The sequence below is a fragment of the Sorex fumeus genome, unplaced genomic scaffold, assembly GCF_029834395.1.
Source record: "Sorex fumeus unplaced genomic scaffold, SorFum_2.1 ptg000061l, whole genome shotgun sequence".
Lineage (NCBI taxonomy): Eukaryota > Metazoa > Chordata > Mammalia > Eulipotyphla > Soricidae > Sorex > Sorex fumeus.
Genome location: NW_026606118.1, coordinates 6,629,099 through 6,647,747, shown reverse-complemented (window position 1 = coordinate 6,647,747; position 18,649 = coordinate 6,629,099). Strand labels below are relative to the sequence as shown.

The 18,649-nt window shown below is 54.8% G+C and overlaps 1 protein-coding gene across 1 annotated transcript in view; it reads left to right on the top strand.

Moving 5' to 3' along the window:
• Positions 1–18,649, top strand: part of ARID1B (AT-rich interaction domain 1B) — a 303,856-nt gene that overhangs the window by 41,793 nt on the left and 243,414 nt on the right. The window contains exon 3 of the mRNA XM_056126314.1: positions 8,210–8,404. Within this exon, the coding sequence (XP_055982289.1) occupies positions 8,210–8,404 (195 nt within the window). The remainder of the gene's footprint in view (positions 1–8,209; positions 8,405–18,649) is intronic.

The following is an 18,649-nucleotide window of genomic DNA, read 5'->3' as shown; positions in this document are numbered from 1 at the left end:
GGAGACCCAAGTGTTCGGAGGCAGCAGGGGTGGCGTGGACGGCTCGTTTCTCCCCTCTGGTCCCTGTCGACCAATGGGGGGGGTGCGTCGTGGCCGTGTCCCCTGAGACCCTATGTGCCTCCTGGGTCTTTGCCGAGTGCCCGGTCTGCAGAAGTGAGGAAAGCAGAATTCCTGCTTTAATTAGCTGTCTGCTGGGGAGATGGGGAAATAGATTAAATTATTGAGTGGTGTGTGTGTGTGTGTGAGTGTGTGTACGTGCGCATGCATGCATACATGTACACGGTTTTGCTTTGGGTTCAATTCACTGATTTGTTAAGAGGGGAAAAAAGATTGATTTAGGAAGCTTGTACCTAGGTGAAAACTCGGGCAGCCCCTTACTGACACCACCCAGCCCCCCAGCAACGCTGGGGCGAGCACGGCTGGACTCCGGCAAGCCTGAGCCCGGACTCGAGGCTCTAGGTAGCAGGGCGGGGCCCCAGATTCTCCAGAACCCTGGACTGTGGGTGCTCCATGGGGCAGGAGCAGAGGGATCGTGTGCCAGGAGGCAGCTGCACTCGCTCGCGTGGCCGGGGCGTGGCCGTGGCTGCAGTGGCCTGGCCAGGAGGGTTCCTGCACTGGGTTTCTGCAGGAGTTTCCCTGGGACTCAGGATGCTGGTGTTTAGGCCACTCACTGGTTAGCCTGAGGCTCTGCCCAGCGTTCAGGCCGTTCCTTGCCTTTGTCTTCAGGATTTTTCCCAGTGCCAGGGAGGGAACTGGTGTGCCAAGTGAACTGTTATCAGTGCAGAGGTCAGAAATAGAGTTAACTGTTGGAAATGGTGATGAGAAACCAGCAAAAGAAAAGCCAGAAAAGGGGGAAAAAAACAAGTGTCTTTCCTAGGGTTAGCCAAGTAGCAGCGCCAATGGCCAGGGAGGCTATGTGAGGTGAACGGTCAGGGGTCAGGTTGGCTGTGTGAGTGTGGATGGTGAGGGGTCAGGGCGGCCTGTGTGAGGTGGACGGTCAGGTGGCCCATGTGAGGTAGACAGCCAGGGTGGCCGTGTGAGCGTGGATGGTCAGGGCGGCTGTGTGAGCGTGGACAGTCGGGGGTCAGGGTGGCCTGTGCAAGGTGGACGGTCAGGGTGACCTGTGAGTGTGGATGGTCAGGGCGGTCCACGTGAGGTGGACGGTCAGGGGTCAGGGTGGCCCGTGTGAGGTGGACGGTGAGGGGTCAGGGCGGCCGTGTGAGCGCAGAGGCTGCCATCGTAACCGGCCAGGCGTGTTTGTCAGGAGAGAGCAAGGCACCATCTTCAGATACTCTGCAAGCTTTTGCTTTTCACTTCCCGAGTGAAGGCAACGGATGAACATTCCCAGGAGCAGATTTTGCCATTGGAAGGCGGAAAGTCACAGTGTCTGTAGCTGTAGACGCAGTGGGGGCTTTGTCCACACGCCATCCGGACCAACACTGTAACTCACGGTTCTGAGGTTCTGTTTCCTGTGGATTCCTTCCTCAGGCTTGCCAAGAATGGGGATCCAGCGGATTCGGCCACAGCACTTTTGGAAATGTGCTTTGGTCGTTTCTCGGTTCTGTGGCTTAGAGGGTCTTTCCATGAGTTTTTAAGAGGTTTTTAGCTCTTAAATTGTGGAGTATGACCTGATATGTGGTTTCTATTTTTTGTTTTTAATTTTACTATAGGATCAGGAAAAGGGAATTTTAGGCATCTGGGCAGGAACACTGCTGGCCTGTAGGACAAACATTGGGTCTCCCCTGAGAACTCCATCAGCAGTACACGTTTAATCTGTACACCTGTTTTGCATACCTCCATAACCTGGAGTGCAGAAAGTTTCTCCTTTGAAAAGGCTCTTGGAGTGGAAAGACTTCCCAAAGCCCAGCTGTAGGACAGGACACTCTGGGAGTGACACCGTCCACCAAGCTTGGGATGGTGTTTATTTGGGATATGGTCTCCTTCCACGCAGTACCTGGGTGTCTTAGACTCTCCTGGCCCGTTGGAGGTGGGAACAGGCGGGCATCCGGTCAGACGGTCCCAGTCGGAGACGCTTCAGAGCCCGAGACGGAACCGCCTTTCCGCCTCCGACCCTCCCTCTCCCGGCATCTGAGGGTGGACGGCCCTGTCGGCAGGGGAAGCCCTGGATGGAGCGTGTGTTCTGGATGAGTTGGTGCGGGGCACTTCATTGCATCCCCAGTAAGCTGCGGGCTGGGTGGGTTCTGGCCCCGGGGTGCGTTACCCCAGACATCTGCCTTCGCAGTCGCCGGGGTGCACCTGAGCCAGGAGACCCTGATGGCGGCTCAGGAGTGTCCCCCAGCTCTGCGTGGCTCCCCTGGTGTGGTCTGTGATGTTCAGGTCAGGGCCGGCCACGGCAGCTGAGAATCTCGGTCCTTTCCTCCGGCCAGTGGAGGAAGCCGCGCCCCTTATGACATGAGGGGAGACTTCGATGCCCCGTTTCAATTTCATTTAAAGGGGTTTCTGGGGGCTGGAGTGATAGCACAGAGGGTAGGGCATTTGCCTTGCACGTGGCTGACCCGGGTTCGATTCCCAGCATCTCATATGGTCCCCTGAGCACTGCCAGGGATGATTCCTGAGTGCAGAGCCAGGAGTGACCCCTGTGCATCGCTGGGTGTGACCCAAAAAGTAAAAAAATAAAAAAGGAGTTTCTGGCCAGTGTGCCGGGGTCCAGCCCAGGCCCTTGCTCGGGCCGTGCTCACGGGACCCTGGAAGCTGTCGTGCTCTGCGTCTGCACACCCCTATCCCAGCAGGCGTGTCCGGGAGCCTCACTTTTTCCTTCTGAGAAGCGTACACTCGATGTGACCCCGATTCCCGGGGACTTGCTGAGTCACTGGAATCGCGCAATAATTACGCCCCGAGCTGTAATCCTGCTTTGTGCTAAGTGAGTCGTGAAAAGTGCAAAGCCGGGGACATTGCGATTTAGTCTACTTGGGTGGTGAGAAATGACACATGACAGACGACGCAAACATCCAGGAGCTGAGTGCTGGTGGGGGGCGGCCCGGGCCGGGGGAGGAGCAGCCCCGCCTGCCCGGAGGGAGAGGGGTGGCACTGCCCCCCGTGAGGCCTGGCCCCTGCAGGAGGGGGTGTGCACGCGGGGGCAGCTGTGGGTGGGCCCCCCTGCCAGAGACCCGTCTAAGCCTCCACCCTGCGTGCAGCATTTCTGGGGGCAGGCAGGCGGCTTGGGCTCATGATTTGGGGGTTGGTTTGTTGGGGTCCCGCCCGGTGGTACACAGGGGGCCACTGGTGCCCTTAGAGCCGGGCAGCGAGGAAAGACAGCAGTCGTTGGGTGGTCATGCCCATGGTTCCTCCGGTTGTGGGCTCTTTGGGCTCTTCTGGTGACCAGCAGGCATCCCCGGGCCTCCGGGGTCCTTTCTGCTACTCTGGTGGACCCGTAGACACCAGGCCCGGAGACACCCCCTGCCCGCGGCCTGGAGGCTGGGCACAGCGGAGGGACAGACAGGTCCCCTGGGGCCAGGAAGTGGAGAGGCAGAGGCCCCTGCTCGACATTGCTGCCCCCTTCAAAGTGCAGCTGACGCGCATCTGCAGACCCCTGGATGCGCTCACGCCCAGCCCTGGTGGGCAGCTGCCCTCTGTCAGCTCAGCCCTGGGTTCTGTTCTCGCTGTGAGATACATAGTTGCAACGAGAGATACATAGTTGCAAAGCTGCTCATACAGTGTCTGACCATACAGTGTCTGACACGTCCTTCCACGAGCAGTGTATGCTCGCCACTGCCAGGGACCCCAGATTCCCTCCCGCCACCCCCACCCCAGCCTGCCAGTCGCAGACACTTTCCTTCTCTCTCCCTCTACCTTTCTGTCTCCCTCTGTCTGTCTCTGTCTCTGTCTCTCCCCCTCTCTGTCTCTGTCTCTCTCTCTCTCTCCCTCTCTCTGTCTCTCCCCCTCTCTGTGTTTCTCTCTCTGTCTCTGTCCCTCTTCCCCATCTCTCTCTCTCTCTCTCTCTCTCTCTCTCTCTCTCTCTCTCTCTTTCCTTCTTCTCCCAGCTTTTAAAGCTTTCGTGACAATTTACTGTCAGTCTTCAGAAAGGTTTTTATCCCTGTTCCTACTTGTTGAAATACTAATTTCCTTGCATTGGGTTTGTAGTTTTTTGGTTGGGTCGTAAGTAATGGAATATTACTTGAATTATTTTTCTTTCGGGGGGAATGTTTGAGCAGATAATGATTCAGAAGGGAACTAGGTTTTCTTTCTCCCCGCTGACCTCTTTTCTCGTCCAAGTTTGTAGCTGTGATTTTTTTACAGAGAAAGGGCACGTTTTGGCAGTACTTTGGGCATTTGGGATGTCTTTGATTTGTAGTTTAAGGAATTTGGCTGGGGAAAAAAAAATGTGATATGTGTTTTTGGTTGGAGATTTAATAAAGAAGCTGCTAATAGACGGTCACCTTGCCTTGATATCTGCATATGAATGCATTAATCTACATATCTTTATTATAAAAACATGCAAGGCTTGTGAATTTGAACCCAGATCCCCAGCACACAGAGGTGATAAGGAACTTCTGCTTTTTTAGAAAGGGTATTTGAGGGGCTTGAGCGATAGTACAGTGGGTAGGGCACTTGCCTTGCACATGGGTGGCCCAGGTTCAAATCTCAGAAGTGACCTGGAAACAGAAAGAGCAAAATGGGTGGGTGGAGGGTGGGTGGGTATTTGAGTTCTCAGGACAGCTTCTGAAAATATGTTTGGGGCTGGAGCAATAGCACAGCGTGTAGGGCATTTGCCTTGCAGGCGGCTGACCCAAGTTCGATTCCCAGTATCCCATATGGTCCCCTGAGTACCGCCAGGGGTGATTCCTGAGTGCAGAGCCAGGAGTAACCCCTGTGCATTGTCAGGTGTGACCCAAAAAGCAAAAAAAAAAAAAATGTTTGAACTGTTTTTGGTGAATTTGTGGGGGGAATACCTGGTGGTGCTTGGGGGACCAAATGGGATGCTGGGGATCGGGCCTGGGTCAGGACATGCAGTGGAATTCCCTCCCCCTGCCCCCAGTTCCTGCTAGATGATTGCTTTAGCCTCAGAACACGTCTGACCTTTGCTACGGTGGAATACCTGCCGAGTATCTGCAGCACCGCGTATGGGAGAGAAGGGAGTTAGGGGGGCTTCCCAGAAGGGGCCCCAAGGGGGGGATGTGCGGTCCTCCTCGCCACCAGGCAGGAGGTACTCACAGCTCTCACAAACGGGTCTCACATCATGAGGTGAGGCCCTCAAAGCTCTGGGCTCATTGATTTTTTTTTTTTAATTAACACTCAAACTGCAGTGTCCATGGAATAGTACTGAGCAAGGAAAAACCAGCGTGGAATAACGGGTTGAGAGAGACGTCTCTGATGTCTCGTGGGGAACGAGGGACAGTATCAGAGGTGGGATCCCTGGCTCGTCACACAGCCACCCCCCGCCTGCGGTGGGCGATGTTCCCATGTGTGCTGATGTCAGGCGAGGAGCAGCAGAGACGATGTTACCTGACATGGCATTAGAGAAGCAAACTGGCCTTCCGTTGTTTTCAAGGCAGTTAGAGGGACCGGAGCCATAGGCCAGTGGGTAGGGATTTTGCCTTTCAGGCGGCAGACCCGGGACCGACCCCCGGCATCCCACATGGCCCCCCTGAGCACTGCCAGGAGTCATTCCTGAGTGCAGAGCCAGGGATAAGCCCTGAGCATTGCTGGGCGTGGCCCCAAAGATCAACAAAACCATCAAGGAACTTGGAGGTTCAGTTTGGTCTGTTTTTTTTTTTTCTTCAAGGAGATAGTGAGAAGCAGATGTCCCTCCTGAATGCAAAAGCAGCAGGAATGTAGCAGGGCAGCCTTGTGGATGAATAACATTACAGTCTGACGCTAGCCAGGTCACTAGGGGTGGCGGAGGGCCAGCTCGCCCTGAGCGCGGTTCTCCCCCCCACCCCCCCAGCGCCCACCAGGAGGCCTTTGGGGCCTGCGAGAGGTGCAGAACCCGCGTGCTTCCGGCCGCCTTCCAGGTCCCGGGAATCTCGGGGTTAAGCCAGCGTTTCTGACATGGGCACAGATAGCTGAATTTTAAGCAGGACTGTCGGGTTTCTGGCAGTTGATGAGACAGATATTGCAAAAACAGTTTTCATCAGTGATGAGCTTGCCGCGCCGGTTATGGGTGGCCCCAAAATAGAGACACTGTGATCGTTCCCCCCCCCACCCCGTTTTCAAGGGATTGTTTGAGGAAGCCAGCCTGGACTAGCCGGGAAGGTGACAGGAGCCTGGGTCCACGGATGCAGCCTTGCTGCCCCAGGTTCCAGCCTCACGGCCTCCACCTGGGTTTCCATGGGGTGGCGGGAAGTTGGACTTGACCTTCGCTTGGGCGCAGCGTGCGGAGGCCAGCGCCCGGCCCGGGGTGGGCACATGCTCTGTCTGAGTCATTCAGAGCAGATTGACTTCTCGGGCCTCGCTTCAGCTTTCCGATGGGGGGCGTGGAGGGTGCAGGCTTGTGTGCTGAGTGTGAGGCGGGTCATGTGACGGGAAGGGCTCAGGTGGTTCCTGTTCGAGTGAGAGCCACGACCCCCCCCCCACACCTGCTTCTCCCCCATGGGACCCCCGCGCCCCCTCCTGACCCCCTTCCCTGCACCATGTGCAATCCTTGGCGGTGTCGGCCCAGCACAGTGGGAATGAGGGGGCTTGTGTGCGGGCTCCAGAGGGCCCCTGCTGACCCCGGGGCTGAAGCAGCTGGGACTGTAAGGCCTCAGGAGGGGCCTGTCGGACCTCCACCCCCTTCCGCTGCAGCCCTGGCCTCGGTCCTCGTCACCTGCCAGCAGCCAGGGGTGGCAGTGCTGTCCCCTGTCCAGCCCAGTTCAGCTTTGTGTCTGCTGAGCAGCACCCTAGCCTCATCCTCTGCCTCCCACACCAACTTCCCGCCGTGATGGTAGTTCCGGGGTTCTGCCCCTCCCCCCCGCGGCCCCCCCCCCCCCCGGTATTCCTGCTGTGTTTAGCGAGCATGTACTATATGCCCAGTGCACTGTCTCCACTGTGTCCTGGGGAGGGAGGTCACAGCGAGTAAAGCAGAAGGGGTCGTCCCCAGCGCTGGCCCCTCTGTCCCCGGACCGCCCTGCTTACAGTCCCCCGGAGAAGTCCACTGGCGGGACCCCAGCTCGCTGTCCAGGGCTCGGCGCAGTTCTTCCGGGGGTGGGTCTCCCGGGCCCTCTGTGGGCACCACCATGCTGTGCCCCTGGGATGGACCCTCCTGTGCAGCGTCAGCTGCCCCCCCCCCCCCCCAAGTTCCTCACTCTGCTCCTGGCAGACGCCGCCCTCCCCTGCCTGCCCCCTGCCCCTCTGGGTGGGTGTCCTGCGCCGCACATGGTTCTCCCAGCCAGAGACACCCTCAGGCCCCAGCTCAGTATGGACAGGGCCTCGGGGGCCGGGGGGAAACGCCAGGAAGAGGGGCTGGAGGGCGACCCCCCCTGCTGGCCGCTCTCGGCCATCGGCCTTTGGGCTGACTCGCCAAGCCCCGAGTGAAGGCCAGGGCCTGGCTCCGAGGTGATGTTACTGGTGGTGGGACACGCGTGGGGTCTGGTGTGCGGTGCTCGGAGGAGTTGCCCCCGCGCTCTGGGCCCCGCAGTCACTTGTCTCTCTCCGATGATGCCCGGTCACCGCCCCGAGTGCTTCCATGTCAGGCGTCCCCCTGACCCTCGCCCCCGTCTGCCTGAGCCCGAGAGAGGAGGCTTAGCGCGCGCATCACGTTCGTCTTTCCGTTTCTGCGCGGTCGAATTTGAGCCTCAAATTCTACCGTGCGGAATTTGTGTCCTCTGTGCCCGGCGTCCCCGTCTTTCCTTAAACTGTTCCCTCCGGAGTCCTCCTCGTTGTTAAGAACCTTCTTCCTAAACATACATTTGCTTATTTATTTATTTTTTGCTTTTTGGGTCATACCCGGCGATGCACAGGGGTGACTCTTGGCTCTGCACTTAGGAATTCCTCCTGGCGGTGCTCGGGGGACCATATGGGATGCTGGGAATCAAACCCGGGTCGGTCGCGTGCAAGGCAAACATCCTCCCCGCTGTGCTATTGCTCCAGCCCCCTTCCTAACCATTAAAAAAAAAAAAGTCTTGTGTACATCTAGTTTTGCCCATGCTCCCCTCCCCCCCCCCCCCCCCCCCCCCCCCGCCCCCGCCGGTCCGGTCGTGGTCTTTGTGCTGCAGATGGTGTCGCTGTGTTTCGGTAATAACGAAGGTGCTTCTTCCTCTCTCCCTCCCAGGGCAGCCCGATGGACCCCATGGCGATGAAGAGGCCCCAGCTCTACGGGATGGGCGCGAACCCCCACTCGCAGCCCCCGCAGAGCGGCCCGTACCCCGCAGGCTCCTACGGGCCCCCGGGCCCCCAGCGGTATCCGATGGCACTCCAGGGTCGGACCCCCGGCGCCATGGGGGGGATGCAGTACCCGCAACAGCAGGTTGGTGCCGCCGGTCTCATTAACGTCTGTCTGGGTCGGGCCGGAGAACACGGGGCGGGGTGGGGGTAGGGGGACGGTTCCTGGGTTTTCTGCTTCCCTCAGATAGCTGCAGATGCAGCCCCTCTCTGCCCCCTTTCAGCGAACCAGGGTCAAGGGGCCCCGGGGCGGCCGTCTTAGAGCAGATGCTTGTCTGGCGGGAGGCCAGTGTCCCCAGCAGGGCTTGGCAGCTGGACTCGTCATCACTGGTGTAGGATGGTAGAGAGCCGGGGCCCAGAGTGAGCCGGGCTGTGGTGTCCCATTCTGAGCTGTGAAGAGGCTTCTCTGGGGGACGCTGGTGTCACTGAGAGCGTGGGTAGCCCAGGGGTCCTCGAGCCTCGTGTCCAGCCCCACTCTTGCCCCTCGTGCTGGCTGTTGTGTCCTGGTGTCTCTGAGCGCCCCCACCCCTACCCCGACTAGCCCCGAGGCAACAAGCACCTGGCACCACCCACCATCCCCAGCAACTTGAAGCAGTTTTTCCAGTGTGTCCCCCCCCCCCCCCCAAATTAATTTCTGCTCGCATTTCCGAATGTGGCATTTCCTCCTTACGTTTTGAAAAGGATTTCTTTATGTATTTTCTATGGGAGGCTTTGACATATATCTGTTATCTTGGATTTTATATTTGAAACAAACCCAAGCCCCCCCCTTTTTCTTGCTTAAAAGAAAAACAAAGCCTCTTTTTACCTCCAGAACCACATGTTTGGTTCATCAGAAGAGACCATTCATGCCCTTGCAGCGGTAGCCATGCTGGCCCAAGGAACTGTGAAATCCAGGAAAGATAAACTGGATCCCGGCTTGTTATGGTGTTGGCAAGGGTGCTTTTGTGATCCCGCCCGGTGCCTCTGAGCCGCTTGGGGCAGTGCCAGCCTGGCTCCACCCAGGACTGCCCTTTCCCTCGGGACATTTGGCTGAGGAGAATGGCCCACTGGGGTCCCTGTTCCCCCGGGAGAATGACCCACTGGGGTCCCTGTTCCCCAGGAGAATGGCCCACTGGGGTTCCTGCTCCCTCAGGAGAATGAGCCACTGGGGTCCCTGTTCCCCAGGAGAATGGCCCACTGGGGTCCCTGTTCCCCAGCAGAATGACCCACTGGGGTCCCCGTTTCCCCAGGAGAATGGTCCACTGGGGTCCCTGCTCCCCAGTGGAGTCATACTCCGGAGCTGGTTTTCAGCACAGGGAAGGAAGCTGTTTCTCGCCTCTCCTGGTGGGTCTGGCCTCTCCTCTGCCTCTGCCTGTCGGCCGAGAAGACTTTGTATGTCAGGCTGAGGGAGGACGCTCGAGGAGGCCAGGCCTGGGTCCTCACCATGGACGCCACCTTCGCTCCTGGCGTTCAGTGGCCAGTGGGCCTCACCCTGGCCATCCCGCACTCGGTGGGCACGGAGCTGGGCCCTGGTTGTCTTTGCAGCATGAATTCATGTCTTCTAGCAATAGTTTAGCTGTCTAGAGTAAACATCTTTGTGGTTGGGGATGCCGCTTAGGAGGTGGTTTGCGCATGACTGAGAACAGTCCATGGGGATTATTTTTGTCGCCCCTATCCGCTGTGGAAGGCCGGCTGCTGAGGCAGGGACTCCGGTGTCCCTGAGGCTGTGTGTAGGAGAAGGGCCGTCGGGTGCTCAGGCATGGAGGCCAGTGGAGAGCAGCTGAGAGTCGCTGGAACGCGCCAGACTGTCCTCTCCACCGTATTTCCTTTTGTGAAATTTGAAGTGTGTTTTGGAAAGATGCTCCCGGCCTGCCGTGGGCGCGTCGCTGCCTTTCCTCTGAATGGATGGGAATGAGTTGGTCCCACTGGTAGCGTCTGCCATGGGCTTCGTGGGCATAAGACCCACGCGTGAAGGAGTACCAGGAATAGATTCATTATCTTTTCCCCCCACATTGGTCCAGCTGAAAGAGTCGGAGTGTTCACAGCTTCTCGACTTGAATTCTTTACGGCTCTCACCTACTTTGGAAATCCCCGAACTCACGGATTCGTACGAAGGGACAAACTGATGATCACCCACCGAAGTACTTCAGTTAAATTTTTAATTAAGATTTTTAGATTAGGTATTTCACTGCTAAGCGCAAGAAAGGCCTCCTTCTAATTAAGCCCAGATCGCGGCGATAATGAAGGGAGCACGGTGTGTCTGGGAAGAGGCCGGGAGCCCGGCTGTATGTGTTGCTTTTTCGTGCTGAGTTCATCATAATCGCGGCTTCTCAATAATCTCTCTGGCTTTCTCACCCTTCCATGGAGGTGAGGAAGTAGCCTTGAAATATCGTATCAGGTTTGAGATCCGAGAGACTAAAAATAACCGGGACTGTGGTTCGGAACGCGTGTGCCGAGGTCCCACGCAGCCGCGCTCCGGTGAAAAGAGTCGGCAGAGCTGGGGCCGGGGCGGCCGGGCACATCACTTTCATTGGCTTCAGTCTGTCTTCTTCGGTGAGGGCGTTTTCTGTGGGTTGCTTTGTTTGCCAGTTCCCGACAGGTGAAAGTTTTTGACAAACCAGGTCCTTGGCCCGGTAATTGGCGGCTGGGTTGTCTGTCATCCTGGTTCCTGGTGTTCTTCAGGGGGGAAAGTTGAAAGATAACGTGACATTGCGTTTTCGTGGAGTGAACATCGGCACCTGGGCCTGACTTGGCTTTGGACGGCCTCCAAAGCTGCCCGTGTTTGCTTTGTGAACCTCTAATGAGCCGAATCCAGCTCATTTAATATTGCTGATAATATTTTTCTGCAAAGGATTAAAATGCAGGAATTCAAGTTTGTAAATTGAGTTGCCCACTTAGCGCCGAGTGGTAAGTTGTCTTTGGCTCAGGGGTCGGAGTTTGATTCCTGGCGGGCATTCCACGCCTGTGATAGGAATTTTAAGTGCCTTTTCTATCAGAAAGAAGGGCAGTGCTTATAGGAAATCTAACAGCGGTCACATCCCTGCTCGCTCCCTGTCTCCGAGAGCCAGGAGGAACTGGGCCACTGGGTGTTTGATTTAAGTAATAACCTGGCGATTCTTGATTTGTATGGTGATTAGTTTTGAAATAGACTTACGAGTGGGTCTTTGAAGCATGATGCGGTAATAGTGCATCATTTTGGTATTTATTAGCTGGAACGAGGTTTGTGGGCTTTCGCTTTCTCGTTCTCCCCCACCATCAGGCAGACACATGGCTAAGCAGATTAGTTTTGCTGGCGCCCTCGAAACTAGTCTACTTGGCTTTCTTATTGCTCTGAGAGGGGAAGTGAATTTTCTATGCCACTGTGGAGAATGCTTTGCCCCTAGGCTCCTGGAATCCAAGCCTGAAGATGGTTAACAGAAGTCCCCTGGCTGATTTTAGCCAACGCAGGGCTGCACAGGGACGGATAATCTTGAAGCTTCCTAGATTCTGCCTCCTGAGTGTTTCAGATCAGCACTGTAGCACTGTCCTCTCGTTGTTCATTGATTTGCTCGAGTGGGCACCAGTATCGTCTCCATTGTGAGACTTGTTGTTACTGTGTTTGGCATACGGATACGCCACGGGGACCTTGCCAGGGTCTGCCGTGTGGGCGGGATACTCTTGGTAGCTTGCTGGGCTCTCTGAGAGGGACAGAGGAATCGAACCCGGGTCAGCCTCGCAAATGCCCTACCCGCTGTGCTATTGCTCTGCCAAGTGTTTCAGATTATTTAAAAAAAAAAAACAACTTAGACACCGTGCAATTTGCTGTAATGTGGATGAACTAGAGAGTAGGCAAGGGGGGAGGGCAGAGGTAGAGTGACCTCTCTCCGGTGTGGGATATGAAGAAACAGTACGGGAATAACAGTCAAGTCTGCCAGGGGGTGTGGTGGGCGTCGGGAGAGGACCCTGGCACTTACGGAGTTGGAGCATTGCATGCCTCAACTGTATTGTTATTGGTGCTCTAAATCATGGTGCCTCAATCAAACTGGAAGGAAGAGCAGTCAGTTTAGACACCAAAGGACTGCTTGCTGGACCCAGGGACATGGGTGAGCAAATGTTTGTTTAATATCCCCTCCCTCCCTCCGTCCCTCCCTCCCTCCCCACCTCCCCACCCGGCGGTGCTCAGGGGTCACTCCTCACGGGGCTTAGTGGGCTGACCGTATTGGGTTCTGGCGAGCGAACCCAGGTTGAGCAAGTGCAAGGTCAGTGCTTTTCCCGTTGTACTCTGTCCTGCGGCTTTCGTTTTTCTTCATCTTCTGTGAGTAAACGGGCAGGTGAGCCTTTGCCAACTCGCTTTAAGAAGATTTTCATGTGGCAAAAAAAAAAAATAGCGTTAGGATTATTTTAGGAGTTGTACATTCCTCGCTGTACTTGCTTTACACAACAAAGCAAACAGGATAATGAGGGTTTTATTCTGAATGAAAAAAAAAAGGCAAGAAATAGTATATATGTAACTTTATTTTGTGTTACCATTGGATTTGAGTTGTTTGGTCAGAGATCTTTGCCTGGGTTATCCAAAGTTCGGGTCCCTGTTAGCTTCCCTCGTTGCAGGTGTTTGTTTGATCTGTTGCTTTCTTGGAATCACAGAACCAGGGAAGGGGAGTCAGGGTAAGAGGAGAGATTTACATTCCTGGGTGCTTTTATAATGGGAACGCGTGACATTTTTAAGGTTTTGAAAATGCATGGGTGTCGTGAAGGCCTTCAGGACACCCAGAACTTGGATTATCATCCAAGATCTAAGCGTTTGAAAGACACTGAGGGGGGGGAATGGGGGCCCAGTCCCCCGAGTGGGCTGGGGCTCAGTGAGAGCCTGCCTGTAGCTTGACCCGGGGGGCACAGTGCTCCTGGAATAGCCCTGATGGATGCTCCTTGGCCATCCCATTTGGATATGGGCCTGCCGGTGGAAGATGTGCACTGGTGCACCGGTGGGTATTCCATCATTGTATGACTGAAACTCAAACAGGAAAGCTTTGTAACTGTATCTCACAGTGACTCAACTAGAGAAAAAAAAAGTAGCGTGCAAGAGTATACTTTTTTTTTAATACAAGAGTATTAATGTATTTTAGGGTTATAGTGTTGCCACAAAGTACCAAGTATGCCTTAGCACCATCCAGGGGGCCCTTCCCCCCCAATTCTGAGGTCTTGGTCCGAGCACTTATTTCCATCGGCCGTTGTCTATTCCGTTGCTGTTTTAAATCCCACACAGGAGTGAGATCATCCGGTATTTGTCTTCTTTCTTCCACTCAGCATGCCTGACTCAGTTCCATCCGAGCTATGGCAAAGCCAGGATGTCATAGCTCTGTGTGTGTGTGTGTGTGTGTGTGTGTGTGTGTGGTGTGTACACACGGACAAACATCTATACCACATCTGTCACTGGCCCTTGAATTGGTATTAGGTCTCGGCCATTGCAAATAGCTCTACATTGAAGAGAGGAATGCATAGATTTTGAATTCCGAGTTTCTTGTTCTTTAGATACTTAGGAGAGGAATTAATCAGTCACCTGGTAGTTCTGTTTTGGATTTTTGTAGAAAATTAAGAGTTTTGCAGAGAGGCTACCCCAGCTTACTGTTCTGGGACAAGGAATGAGGGTCCACACTCCTGCTGGTGCTGCCTCAGGCCATTTTGATAGAGGCCATTCTCCCTGACAAGAGGTGATACCTCTTGGCGAGGACTTTGATCTGTGTTTCCCAGATAATCTTCTGTTCCCTGGGGCCATGGCCATCTGTAAGTCTCCTTTCCAGAAGTAGCTGTGTAGCTCTCCTCTCATTTTTGATGGGGTGGGGGTGGGGGTGGTGTTATTGTGTTGTGCAGCTTCCTAGATCTTGGATATCAGCCCTTGGCCTGAGTTTTGAGGCAGGGATAACTTCTCTCACTCGGTAGGGTGTCTTTTGGTTTGGTGACAGTTTATTTCGCTTTTTAGTCGGTGAACAGATCACTCTAAACCTAAATAAAAGCTGAATTAAAAATGAGTTTCTAGGTTGAAAAAGATTTTTTAAATCAAAAGGAATTGTGATGTGTGCCTTTCATTTCTCTTCTGCACCCTTTGGGAATGTGTATTTGCTGTGTGTTTTTCAGTACAATATTTATTTAAGAACATAAGCATTTTATTTGGTACCATCTTCACAGCCAAAACACTCCTTCCAATGCAAATGTTTATTTTGGCAGCAGATGTTTCTAAAAGGAGACAAACATTCCAATTGTTTGGCTAAAATAAATGTTTTCTTTTGGATTATTAAGGCAGCCAAGCAAATTCTAGGATTCCCACCTGTGTTATTTGATAGTGTCTATTCTGGAAAAAAATATCAGTTTCTCTTAAATAGAATTAAAATTATGTTCTATTATAGTGTGAACAACTTGAAAAATCAGGGTGACGGGGAAAGAAAAAACTAGTTAAAGACAAAAAAAAGGTGTGTTTTTTAAAATTTTTTAAAGCATGAAATGACTTAGAGCAGTGGCTGCCAAACTTATCTGGCCTACTGACCCTTTGCAGAGGAGGGGAAAAAACCATCTTTAGCCCCTCACAACCCCCCCTCCCACCCCCCCACCCCCCAGCCTCATGGGAAGGGAAGGAGGGAGATTGCATTGCTCTCTTGGGAAACTGTTCTATAGATTTAATATCCCTTTGGTGAAAACAAATGTATAACATCCGCGAGACAAAATTATTATAAAAGCTTCAGAGGTAACATTGGGTCTACTTACGGAAAATACATAAAAATTCATATAAACGTGACAGAACAGAACCAGCGGAGAATGGCATTATCCACCGCCTGTAACTTTAGACCATCCCGCGTAATGTGTTTAGATAAAAACAAATAGAAGCTTCCTCGGATAAAAGCGGCTTTCCAAATTCAAAGAACAATCCTCCCGCATTTTCTCATTAAACTCCCAGTGTAAAGCCTGGTCTCTTCTCATTCTAGGGAAAGAGGCCGAAGATTAAGAAAACTTGTATTTAACTTGAAATTGTGTTCTCGCTGAATAACCTCTGCCGAGACTGTCACATCGAATGTTTCAGGCCCCGCTACGAGATGAAAAATAAAACCAGCCCCGTGTTCCAGAAATGTAAAAATCCAAGGAGCACATAAGAATTCCCATATCGGCACATCTTTTCAAAAATCTTTCCTTGGTTCCCAGACTCTGTCACTGAGTCTCCTTGACACCACGGGCAGCGGCATCTGCTCGAATGTGAGCGCTCCGTGTTGCCGAGCCTTAAATACCTGCGTGTTTGCCCCGGAGAGGGAACCGGGGAAACCGAGGCAACAGGCCTCACCCATGCCAGGCTGGCCCCTGCCCGTCGCTTGCCTGTGACCCGTGTGAGGAGGTGCAGGGAGGCAGTCGTTGTGAGTGCTCACGTGCCCGCGTGCGCGTCCCCGGGCAGGCAGACCCGTGACTGCCCATCTGCTGCTGCCTGTGGGCGCAGAGAGACCAGGGCCCGGGACGCTGTCCCCAGCGAACTGCCTTCTGCCGGGGCAGGAGGGGAGTGCGCTCAGCAGGCTTCGGGAGATGCTTCAGCAGAGAGTGGGTGGGCTCGGGAAGGAGGCCTGGCTCCTCAGGACACTGTGAGCGGTGGGCACACCAGGCACAGGCTTTGCCCAGGGGGCCCCTGCACGAGCCACTAACAAAGACCACCCCCAGGGTCTGCCTTGGCTTTCTTTTCTTGTTTCTTTTTGTGGTCACACACAGAGCTGTGCTCGGTAGCTCCTCCTGATTCTGTGCTCTGAGAGTGACCCGGGGCCAGAGATAAGGCTCAGGACTACAGGCACTGAAGGGCTAGGCTTGAGCCTCGCCAATGCGGCTTCTGCTCCCTGCACCGCATCTAGCCCCCTGAACCTCGCCACGAGGGAGCCCTGAGCACCACCAGGCGTGGCCCCCAAGCCAGCACAGAACAAATGAACCAAAAGAGTGACCTCGTGGTACTCGGCTGGAGCTGGTGGCAGGGGTATGACTGGCTTTGTCCGTATGCACGGCCACACCTTCCCCGGTGCTGTCTCTCCGTCCCTGGCTTCTTTGATTGCCGTGGCAGCAGCATCCCTTAGTGCCGTGTCCCAGACGAGGAGTCAGTCAGGGTCAGAGGAAGACTCGCAGGAGCGAGCAGGCATGTCTGCATGCGTTGTATGCATACATATATGTTGGGGTCAGAAGGCAAATTCGGGGTCGCGGAGGCTGCTCATACCTGGGCCTGAGACCGCGGCCGGCGGGGGCCACACCGGCACCTGCTCCTGTCGGTTTGCGGTCCCATGGCAGGGAGGGGGTGTCAGGGGCGAGCAGAGGGTCCGCGTCGTAGATGGTACGGGGTGGTAGGAGCGCTGTGCTGCCTTCAGGGGTGCAGAAAGGAGGCGCGTCCCAGCCAGCGAGACCCTTAGGGTCCCTGTCTTCCCCGCTCGCCCTGACCCGGATGGCCGGTGCCCTGCATCCCTGGTGGTCCTGGTGCCCTGCACTTCTCCGGGTCCACTTTGGGGAGCCCAGGAGGGGTCTGTTTGGGTGGGGGAGGGAGGGGGCAGATGGTATGTGTGTATGTGTGTGTGTGTGTGTGTATGTATGTATGTATGTGCGTATGTGTGTGTATTTGTGTGTGTTTGGGTATGTATGTGTGTATGTGTATGTGTGTGTATGCGTGTGTGTATGTGTATTTGTGTATATGTGTATGTGTATATGTGTATATGTGTGTATGTGTATGCGTGTGTATGTGTGTAAGTGTGTGTATGTATGTGTGTGCATGTGCATATGTGTATGTGTGTATTTGTGTTTGTGTATGTATGTGTGTATGTGTATGTAAGTGTGTATATGTATGTGCATGTGTGTATGTGTGTGTAAGCAAGTGTATGTGTATGTGTATATGTGTGTAAGCGTGTATATGTGCGTGTTCAGTGTTCACGGGGTCACAGCACACGCTTCTGCCTTTTCCACTTGGACTTCTCCCGTTTTCTGACCCTTGTACCTTCCGGGACCGGCACTCGGGTCCTGGTGCCGTCACCGCCTTGGTTCTCTTGCAGTCCAGAGTGTCACCCGTCCGGGTGTCTCACTGCCGCACAGCAGCTTGCGAGAGTGCCCCGCGCAGGGTGGGCAGGGAGGAAGCTGACCGCAAGCACCCGGGTGCCTGCCGTGTGCCCGCAACACGCTGTGCCAGCCCGTGGCGCGGAGAGAACTGGCGTGGGCAGCCATGAACGTGAGCCCCAGGTTCCGGACCCTAGGCAGGGCCGCTGGCTGCTGAGCTGGGGTGCAGGTTCGCTCTGGAAGGTTCCCTTCTGGCCTTGCATCTTTCTGAGTGTTGCTCCCTTCTCCCCATAGGTATAGGGGGCAGGGGTCCCCTCCACAGGTACAGGGAGGCGGGGTCCCCCCCAGGAGACAGGGCTCTGCCCGACTTGTGCGGATTGAATGGGGGCCAGGAAAGCCTTCGATCGGGGCGTGGGGGTAGAGGGGATGTGCAAATACCAGATGCTTTTTAGCCAAATACCAGACTTTTTTTGGGGGGGGCTTTTGGGATCACAGCCAGAGATATTCGGGGGGGACTTCTGGCTCTGCACTCAGGAGTTACTCCTGGCGGTGCTCGGGGGACCATATGGGATGCTGGGAATCGAACCCACGCGCAAGGCAGACACCCTCCCCGCTGTCCCTGTCACTCCAGCCCCGGACATCAGATTCTTGGCACCTTAACTCTGCGCTGATGCTGACTCTTAAAATTTGCGGTTCTGGTCAGACTAGAATGTTTCTCCTCACAGAGGCTAATCATCTCGGTTCTTGAATAATAGGACGTTACTCAGGGGCCCCGTTTGACACTGAGCCCTAGCTTCGTGGAAAGTCCTTTGTGACCATTGCCAAGCCCAAAATTGAATGTTACGGCGGCCACGTCTGTCACACTTAGGAGCACAGCTTTGTTGGATTTTTTTTTCCCCAAAGGTAAATATCACATAACGTACAATCACATAACGCATAATCAATGAACTGTTTCAAAGTTTTACGAATGGGGCAGCATCTCCTCAGTGCAGAAGGGCACTCTGAGGGACTGTACGAGACAGAGGAGTAGGACAAAGCAGCCAGCAGCGTCACTGGTGGAAAGGGAGAGTGGCGCAGGCTTCCCGGTGGCTGGACTGCGGCATTTCCATTGGCCGGCCTCGCCGTCAGGGCCTTTGCACGTGTTTGGGACTGTCCGGTGCTTCCTTCTGGGCGTTCAGTCGCCGCTGTTTCTTGTTGCCCAGGATAAGCGCGGGTTCCTGTAATCCACAGTGAGTGGGGTTCTCCGAGATCCCGGCTCCAGCCATCTTGGCGGGTCCTCTCTGCCCTGTCCTCAGGGCACTGTGTGGTACTGGGGCTGAACCCC